This window comes from Chiloscyllium punctatum, chromosome 36, assembly GCF_047496795.1.
Source record: "Chiloscyllium punctatum isolate Juve2018m chromosome 36, sChiPun1.3, whole genome shotgun sequence".
Classification (NCBI taxonomy): Eukaryota; Metazoa; Chordata; class Chondrichthyes; order Orectolobiformes; family Hemiscylliidae; genus Chiloscyllium; species Chiloscyllium punctatum.
Window position 1 is genome coordinate 71,910,450 of NC_092774.1, and position 10,117 is coordinate 71,920,566.

At 42.1% G+C, this 10,117-nt stretch overlaps 1 protein-coding gene across 1 annotated transcript; it reads right to left on the reverse strand.

Moving 5' to 3' along the window:
* Nucleotides 1-370: 370 nt before the first annotated feature.
* LOC140460135 (scavenger receptor cysteine-rich type 1 protein M130-like) lies at nt 371-8,955 on the reverse strand. Its single transcript, XM_072554533.1, has 4 exons — nt 8,797-8,955; nt 6,319-6,633; nt 4,310-4,627; nt 371-735 (listed from the first exon to the last, which is right to left on the reverse strand). Exons 1-4 carry the CDS (start codon nt 8,939-8,941, stop codon nt 371-373), a joined length of 1,143 nt encoding a protein of 380 aa, XP_072410634.1. The 5' UTR covers nt 8,942-8,955.
* Between the last annotated feature and the right edge of the window lie 1,162 nt (nt 8,956-10,117).

Here is a 10,117-nt window from a genome sequence, read left to right on the forward strand (position 1 = left end):
CATTCTCCTGGGAGAGAACGGCCGCATCCCGGGCTGATACAGCAAAGCCACATCCCAGCTCTCTGCAGACAACATTAGCATCAGTTATATCCCAGGAATCACCACACAGCGTTCCCCAGCGTTTATCGCACATGATTTCCACTCTTCCAGAACAGTTGCTGCTTCCTCCATGCAGGTGCACACTGTCTTGCGTATCTGTGGTACAGAACTGATTATTAGTGAATTCAGTACAAAGCAGAATCTCCAAGAGTTGGCACAAAGAGAAAGAAGACGCACCTAATTGTTGATGGCAGTAAGTTGAACTGAAGGTCTGCTCCTTTGTTGTATTGCTCTCTGTTGGAAGAAGAAAGATGCTCAGCCTATTCGAAATTCATGTTTGAAATGACACCCGAACATTGAGAAGGCTTGTCATGTTACCTGAACAAACTACACCAGCATCGTCCCGGTGTTGACAGTCGTGTTGACCCCACGGATCTGTGTGACATTGCCACAGTGTCGACTCGTGGGACAGACACTCCATCTCATCGAGCCAAATAGTTCCCGTTCCTGCTCCGAATGATTGAGCGTCGTATTCAACATACTGCAATGCACCACAGTGCAGCTGCTTACAAATCACTTTGGCATCGTGTGAATCCAATGTGTCTGAACACACTGTTCCCCAGGTCCCATTGTAGAACACCTCCACTCTTCCCTCACAGCGATGTTTCCCATTCACCAGCCGCAGCTCCTTGTGTTCTGTTCAAACAATAACAGATATCCAGATTGTTAGATTGCTCATGTCTCTGGTGTGTCCTGTGATTGCCATAACGAGCAGGATGCATGATAGGAACAAAGGGAATTGCTGGAGGAACTCAACAGAATCTGTGAAGAGCGAAAGCACAGACTAAACTTCAGGTCCAGTAACGCGTATTCTGAATGGAGGAAGCGTCACTGAACATGAAATGTTGACTCCTCTTTGTCTCGACAGATGCTGAAAGCCATATGACTTTTTCCAGAAATTTTCCTTTTTGTTTTAGATTCGCAGCATCCGCGGATCGTTGTGACCAGTTTTCTAAATAAAGCATAATGCAATGAAAAAAGGAGTGAGCCAAATGTGCATCGTGCACGGAGGTTAGAAAGACTTTACCAAGACACTACTAGAATCTGGCGAACTGTTTGAGAACCCGAAATGCTCGAGAAGCAGAAACTGACAGAAAACAAAAAGCCTGTGTTACAAAGTAAATTGTCCACTTTGCAGAAGTGACGATCCACTGGAACTGGTTCTGATCTCATGGCTGCACAATTTTATATATACATGCAATCAATTTTAAATTTGTATCACCAGGGAAGTTTCAAACTGCTCAGTTTAAAGCAAATTACGGAATATTTTTACTGTTCTGAAAAATCATGCAAACCGCAAGTGCACAGTAATAAATAGGCAGTACAGGAATGTACAGGAGCGATGTCTAATGCAGGGAAGTCTGGTCAGAAACATAAAGAGAAAAAAATCACTCCTTCATTGTCGAGTCACAAATAGTTCGATAGACACACAAACAGGTCTCATATTTCTGGTGGCTCGATACAAAAATAAAGATCATAAATTTGGGATGAACTTTTCGTAAACCCTTTATGAAATTCAGGACAATATTGACATCCACTTGGAGGAGTGACAACAGATCAAAGATGACACTTTTCATGACAAACGCGATTTGTATCAATAGATGGTGACAAAAACTGACAGAAAAGCAATTTAGATTAGAGAAACGAATTGCTCTATCACTTTCTGTGAAGCATGTAAGTGTCAGAGATCGTTTCTTTAAATTCCTGCCGCTGCTCTGCATCCTTTCGAATTCAGTGAACATATGTCAGCATGACGTCTCACCTACAACCTTCGAGCAAAGTAAAAGCATTGAAAAATGGCCTCACCCGAGCACATAATTCTCACATCCTCTTTATGAGAACAGTCGTCCTGGTGACCCAATGGGATTGAAGGGCATTCCCAGAGAAATGATTCGTTTCCAAAACACTTCACATCCTTCCACCAAATGTGGCCTGAGCCCGGTCCAGAGGAGGAGGGGAGTGTCATGTCCAGTGCTTTTCCACAACCCAGTTGTTTACAAACGACTCCAGCGTCGACCACATTCCATGAATCATCACAAACTGAGCCCCATATTCCATTGTAGTAAATCTCCACTCGACCAGCACAAGGGCTTCCACCATCTGACAGCCTTAGCTGAAAGTACTCTGTGAAACAATTACACATTCAATGCACATTCCCTTCATGACTCAGGGCAACACAGTGTATAGATACAGGGAAGACCGTTTTAAATGTTCTCATGAGAAGTACTTAATGTGCTGAAACATAATTTCTTACAAAACTAATCGATCAAGTGTAACCTTTTAGCACGAATGTCCAGCACATAAATGTTTCAAAATATCTAATTGCACTTGGTACTGCCCGGTTCAGTTTCTCTTTCTATGTTGAACATTCAGTGAAATATTTTGCAAACGGTTGCATTTGTGCTTTCTCTATCTTGTCACTCCGTTTATGTCTGTCCACACGTTACTTTGTCTAATGCTCACCCTATTTTATAGTGCACATAACTGTACGTACGTCCAATATAAATACCGTCTCAGCTTTCATTCATCAGCGCACATGGGAATACTATACTTTACGAGAATATAACTGAAAGACAACATATATAGTGGAGTGACAGCAATAGCACTTTGAGTAGTTTTAGAAGTGTAAATACTGAAAGAGGACGAAAAGTCATTTCAGGTTATGATCACGTGTACTTAGATATAAAGGTCCAGAACTAATTCACAGAATCACAGATTTAAGAAGTCTTCAGCGCAGAGAATGAACCTTCGGCCCACCAATTCTGTTTCTGTCAAAAACAAGCTCCGAAATATTTTAATCTCATTTCCCAGCACTTGGGTTCGTCCTTAACTCCTTCACATCGCACGTGCACATCTAAATATATCTTAGATTTCACTAACGTTTCTGCCTCTACCACACTTACAGACAGTGAATTCCAGACGACTGCCCCTCCCAAGTGGATGAAAAAGAATATCCTCAGGTCCCTCTGAACCTTCTGTCCATCACCTTAACTCTATGCCGCAAGGTAAGCAATTGCATAACATAGTGGAAAGATTCCTTCTTGCTTATTGTACACCTCAATCCTGCCCATACCCAGTCGCCTCTGTTCAAAGGAAAAGAATCCAAATCTGACCAAGTTGTCTTCATAGCTAAATTTTGTTCATCTCAAGAAAATCTCTCATACGTTTCCCCCTGCATTGTCTCCATTACTGTCCAATCCATCCTCTGATGTGGATTCCTTAACTGCACACAGTTTTCTGCTCTGGTCTAAATCATGCTTCTTGCAGTTTGAGAATAAATTAAACTGCATCTCCCACCCCTCGGCATTTTTACCTGTCTGATCAATATCTGTTCATATTCATTCTCATCAAAATTTCAAATCGCAACGCCAACGTCACTCTCACAAAATTAGAAATTGCTGGTGAAATGCAGGAGATTTAATGGCCTCTTTGGGAAATGGTGTTAGCATTTCAAATCGAATGACTCTTTATCTGAACGAACGCATTCTTTGTGCACGTGTGTCAACTTTACTTTTGGGTTACGAAATTGGAATTGGATTACTGATTAGATTAGATTAGATTACTTACAATGTGGAAATAGGACCTTCGGCGCAACAAGTCCACACCGACCCTCCAAAGGGCAATCAACCCAGACCCATTCCCCTACATCTCACACTACAGGCAATTTAACATGGCCAATTCGCATATCCTGCACATCTATGGACTGTGAGAGGAAACACACGCAGAAACGCGGAGACTGTGCAAGCCACTCAGACAGTTCCCTGAAGTGGGAATTGAACCCGGGTTTCTGGCGCTGTGAGGCAGTAGTGCTAACCACTGTGCCAGCGAGCAATCTAATCTAATCTAAGATTAGGATCCATACATTGTGGAAAGTGGCCCTTTGGACCAGCTAGTTGATACCGACCTTCCGAAATTTAACCCACGCACACCCATTTCCCTCTGACTAATGCAAATAACACACTGCGCAATTTAGCATAGCCAATTCACCTGACCTGCCACGTAATGCTTGTATCTGACAATGAAATGGTGTTAATTTTTCATATTCATCCATCTGCACCCGCCGCCCACCTCAGATCTGCTTTCATCCGAGCGATGAATAAATGGTTTGAGTGACACTGACAAGCAAATGGTGAACATTCTCAATTTACTCAGCAGATGAATATTTGGCTTGATATATCTGAGCTGGTTTAAATGTGAAGAGTCTACTTACCTAAACAGAGGACACCTACGCCACTGCCTTCGGTGACAGACGAATTCAATGTGTTGGAGATTCTGCAGTCCTGCAGTTGTGATTCATGCCCAAGACATTTGACAACATGTACCCACGAACCACCATCACTCTCCCCGTACTTTGAAGAATTATATATTTCTGAGGCATAACCGCATCCCAGCTGTCTGCAGACAACGTTGGCATCATTCTGATCCCACACGGTGTCCTGCACTCCGCCCCAGCTTCCATTATAGTAAACTTCAACTCGGCCATCACAGCGGCTTTCGCCATTCACGAGACTTAGCGCCCAATTTTCATCTGCAAAATAAGAGTGACTGAGAACAGCGATTGACATGAACACAGATATTCAAGAACTGACAATCACAGGAAAATGTATGATTTGCAATCATAAAGATATTTTGTCCATTTACGTTTTCAAATACTTTCATCATGTCATCACATTTCTTCTGTAAACAAAATTGAGAGAGGCGTGGAAATAAAAGTGCTGCTATTCTAGCATTCGTTGAATATGAAGTCTCGACCTCATTCATTCGGGCTGATTCTCAGTTTGCAGATGCTACTCGTATGCTTTGACCATTTATATGTTGCCACTGCTCTCGTAGTTGACGGCAGAGCATGTTGCATTGAGCAAATGACCCGCAATATGACTGAGGCAACGGTCAAGAAGATAATGGAGATTGAGGAACAAGTCTGTTTGAGAATTATAACATTGAAAACACTTGTGAAAATTTGGGATAGCTCATAGATGTTAAAACCTGATACTGTCACTCACTAACGTAACTGCCAATATTCACCATTTTCTTTTGAAAATTGTCTCCACGTCATTGATACCTCAAAATCTTTTAATAGAAGGTACGAATACATCTGATTTTTGCGGCGCCATTTGTGCAGATTCTGATATTCCCTGCCAGGAGTTGAGGGCAGAATGTCATGTCATAAAAATGTTGACAAGAGTATTTCAGATGCGGTATGCATTCTCTGGGGGAATGTTGGAAAATGTTTGCTCAGGAATTGGAGCCAAGTTTCAGCTCGTGAACAGGGAAACTATGACGAAATATTGAAAACAAAACCCATGCAGCTCCTAAAGTTTGTCAGGAAATCAAATCTGGTTTCCACATTTGATCTGCCCGACAAGGTCTTCAGGCTCATAAAAGAGTGAGAAAATCATAACTAAAGGCCTGTAAAACCAACCTGGTTAAACTGAAATTAGGCATCAGCACAAAACCTGGCCTCACTGGTCACATCTGCGTTCCCTGAAACACTAACTATCAGAATCATAATCGTTAAAATGTTCGTGAAATATTCCAAATCTAAAACAAGTACAGTGAGTTGAGAAGCACTAACAGAATTAGTAACCCAGGCAGAATGGATGCATTTGTGGAGTGACAGGGGATTGACATTTGAAGAATGCGGCAGAGAGTTAGGAAATTAATTATCATCTTGGATGGCATTCAGAATTTTTTAAAAAGATAATGTACATTTAATACAAATTAACTTCCGAAAACTCAAGTGTTGCATCTCAGAACATCATTGTGCCAAATCAAACATTGCCTCTTGATTTGCAAAGTGGAGGTAGAAATTAAGACCTGGTGGTGCTGAGGGTGCCCGAAATTCCAGAATGGCAGCTGGTAAAGATCAAACTGAGTTAATAGTCTGGAACGGAAAGATAGTCTGAGCGATGGTGGCAGTCAAACGATCATCAATTCTGCTAACAACTCATCTGGCTAATACTTATCCTTGTGGAAGGACATCTGACGGTCTAACCTTTTCTGACTGACATGTGACTGCGGATTATTAACCATATCGTTGAAAGGTAACGACTTCCTAAAGTGAACATAGTGCACCAGTGAAACCGAGATTAATCACAAAAGGCCAACAGGCCATGGGCTCACCAGTGACATTCCATTAAGGTATAAATAAAATAATTCCAAACTTTAAGTACACAGAAACACTGTTTAGCAAAAGAAAAATTGCTATAAAGGACACACCCGAGCAGATGACATTGGCCATATTTCCATGTAAACAGTTGAAGCTTTCCCCATGTGAAACTGGACAGTTCCACAACCGTCGCTCGTTTCCGTGGCATTCATAGTTTTCCTTCCACACTGGTCGGGCTCCCCTCCCAAATCGAGCATCTCTCGGGATCGACTTTGCAGTCCCGCAAAAGAGGTGCTCACAGACCACATTGGCGTCTTGTAAGCCAAAGTAAACACCGCACAGCGTTCCCCACTGCTCTCCATGCAGGACCTCCACTCTCCCAGAGCACCTGTTCTCCCCACCAACCAATCGGGGCCCATTGTCTCCTGTTTTGGATCAAATCAAGAAACAAACGTTTGCAAACATCCACGCATTTGTTCAAGATTCAAAAGAGAAAATAAATCGAATCTCATTTATTTTCTCACTGCTCACAGTTAAAGGGTATTCCCAAGATAGTGATTATGATCATTTACCTCAGTCCTGGAAAACCTACGAAACGAGGGTGTAAAGGTTTACTTGATGCAGTCCATAGTTTGATAACAGCAGTGTACTTTTAGTCCCGATGGCTCGTGAAGGTTAGATTGACTTTTGCAATCATGCAGTAATGCTTAACTCAATTTACTGATGAATACGTGGCTGCATTCTCGTTAGAGAGATATGGTTGATGGTGATTTAACCTGATGGTCACTATTCGTCAGCTGAGGGATGAGTTCAGAAGGTTAGGACCATCATGGCAACTTCAGATTGTGGGGGGGAATGAACCAACGCTGATGGCATTACCTTATATCAAAGACCAGTCATTCAACCCACTGAGGTAGGCGATTCCATCAGGGTGTTACAATACAGTGCAGCTAACGAGGCGAATGTATTAAATAATTCTTTTTGAAGGCAATTTCTGAAACATGGGCAACAAATGAGCATACAAGTTTGAGGCAATTGAGGTACATATAATGTTAAAAGTTTTTTTGTAAACTAAGATGTTGAGCGTCCAGGTGACCAAATCAAGACCAGTGCATCAGATGCTGGCGGCAATATACAGTTTCAATACTATTTACGTTTCTTCTCCCATCGAACCTGTAATAATGAAATCAATTATAACCTGTGCATGTGTACCGTCTGGTAGAATGTGACATGGACTTTTCCGAATTTGCATTGAGATGCAGAGGAACACTTCAAAATTAGCCCCTAGTACCATACATCAATGTTTTCAAACCATTATTCATGACATCTCCCAATTTCAATAGAGCATGCAAGGAGAGCAGAACAGATAAGTAAGTGACAGATGAAACTTTAAGCAAAGGAGTTTGAGGCAGTATATTTTGGAAAATGACGTACAACGTGCATTTAGATGTTTTCACCTTTTCCCTCTTCATGATGTGAATAAGTGCACTGAGACAGAAGTGCTGGAGCTTGAAAAGCTGAGATACATCAAGATTACAGAATACTTGGTAGAGTAGTCAGCAATGCAACTTAAACGTAAAATTAAGAATAGAAGAAATTCAGGCAGAAAGACAGAAATAATTCCTTTGCGTTTGGGAAGATAGGAAAACCTTGTTTATAATTATGTGGAACACATAATTCACAAAGTGTGTCCTGGATCTTGAGGAGGTGCATACTCGAAGAGATACGCAAAAAGGCTTCTATTTTCGATTAATGTGTATTGGAGAGGTTATGGATCGTATTGAAGCAATGGAGCTGGAACAGATAGAGGTATACGAGAATATTACTTGTTGAACAAAGCAACAAACGAAAGGAATTACTGGACCTGCCAATTGATCATCGAAAGTGTAGAAGGCAATCATGTAACGATTTGGGACAAAAGGTGCACAGTATTGCATATTGGAATGTCCTGAATCAGACAGTTGACAAAGTGCATATAGCATGCAAAATACAACGTGTCAGGAAGCAAGATAAATTGACAGCAACGTGAAAGTTCAGAGATTGAGAAGGGTCGCAAGTAAGGGACAGAAAGGTGAATAAATTACCATGATAATATCTATCAGCCAACGAGTGTTTGTGAGCTGGAACTTCTTGCTGAAAAAGTTGTTGGCAAGAGTGATCTTCAATGATGTCATAGAGTCTGTTAGTATTGTTAAAAAATATAACCGGGTCAGGGAGATTCAGAAAATAAACAATTGCCTTGTCATAACTTACATTGTCTGAAGTTCACGTCAAAGTCTCTGTATCGACCAACGACTCATATTATCGTCTATGAGCGACGTTTAGTCAATGTCCACACTAACGGATATTGACTGTGGACAGTTCAAGAAATGTCTATCCCAATCCAAACGCCAAAGTTTTTAAATGTTTAAATTTTCAATAATTTCGTGTAAATTTTGCCTCATCACTCTTGTGCCAGAGAAGATGTGAATCTTGAGGATTAGTTGAGATTTTTCACGGTCAAAGCAATGTCAGGAAAGCCAGCGACGTTACCCTTACACACATTAACTGGAAATGTGTCTTTATCCTTTCGGTAAGCTTGTACTCACCTGAACATATCAGGGTGACATTGTTGTGTCCAGTGCAATCCTGGTGCGTGGTTGAAGACCGTGGGCACTTCTCCAGCTGAGTCTCATTGCCCGTACATTTAAACACCTCAGTAGCCGTGTGAACAGCACTGCCTCCAGAATGCATCGCGCTTGAAACAGACACTGCGATTCCACAATGAAGCTGTGCACAGACCACATTGGCGGTTTTCAAATCCCAGTCAAGCCCACACATTGTTTTCCAGGTGTCACCGAACTGGACCTCCAGTCTACCAAAGCATTGGGAATTTTGAGGTACCAACCTCGGAGCTCTGTGATCTGAGATTTCAAAAAAGCACAGAATCAAATCTATTTGTAGCAACCGCGACTTAGATTATTTTCTGATAAACATTTATGTGATTAAGTACAGGTCTGGCATTTCTGGAAATAAATTGTTCCTACAATCAGTTTGCTGCCCTGTCGATCTCATTCATGTTCAGCCATAACCCCGACCCTCAGCTGTTCAGACAGAAAGCAACTTTCAACCTGAAGATAAATGACAGAAAGTGACTCTGCCAGCCAACTCAATGTCGAATCTCAGTGTGCATTGGGTTGTAAATATGATCATTCCTGCAGCGCAGTTCTCTCAATGTGGCTTCAAGTGACATCACAATGGACACCTGTCGTGCCCCTTTACCGGATTGGAAACGGTAACGGGAATTCACCTCTCCCATTGTCTTCAAATATTCACGCATTATATTATCGTACCGAATGAATTGGGCGTTTAGTTATGATCATGTTAATAATATTTGGATAGTTGTCGCTCTGTTCTCATATCCCTTTCTGGTTTCAGGCAGCTCCGGCTTGTGATAAAGCTCCAAAGAAATGGCAATAGATTTTTACCTGAACAGACAACACCAGCATCATTGCTGTGTGACCAGGAGCGGTGAATCCAACTCGCTGATTGACACTCCTTCAGAGCGTGCTCGGTCCCACTGCACTGAACATTCTCGGTCACAATGGGTCCGGATCCTCGTCCAAAGTGAGCCCCGCCCGGGGAAGAGACTGCGGCCCCACAGTCCAGCTCCCGACACACAACAGCAGCATCTTGCATGTCCCATTTATAATCATGTACAGTTCCCCACTGCCCCTTGTAGTGAATCTCCACTCGGCCAGCGCAAGGACTGCCCCCATTCTCAAGTCTCAGCCTCACCGTCTCTGTAAAATATAGAAATGTTAACCAAAGTGAACAATGCGCAATTGAGAAAGTTCCAATTGCTGTCTGCATTCCCAGCTCACAATGCAATGGGAGTGATGGCATGGCAAAAATGCATGCTATCGCAAT

Coding starts and splice junctions, on each gene's coding strand:
- LOC140460135 (XM_072554533.1), bottom strand. CDS start 8,941: ATGCATTCTGGAGGCAGTGCTGTTCACACGGCTACTGAGGTGTTTAAA. Junction 6,634..8,796: donor TGTCACCCTGATATGTTCAG/GTGAGTACAAGC, acceptor GATCCAAAACAG/GAGACAATGGGCCCCGATTG. Junction 4,628..6,318: donor GGCCAATGTCATCTGCTCGG/GTGTGTCCTTTA, acceptor CTTATTTTGCAG/ATGAAAATTGGGCGCTAAGT.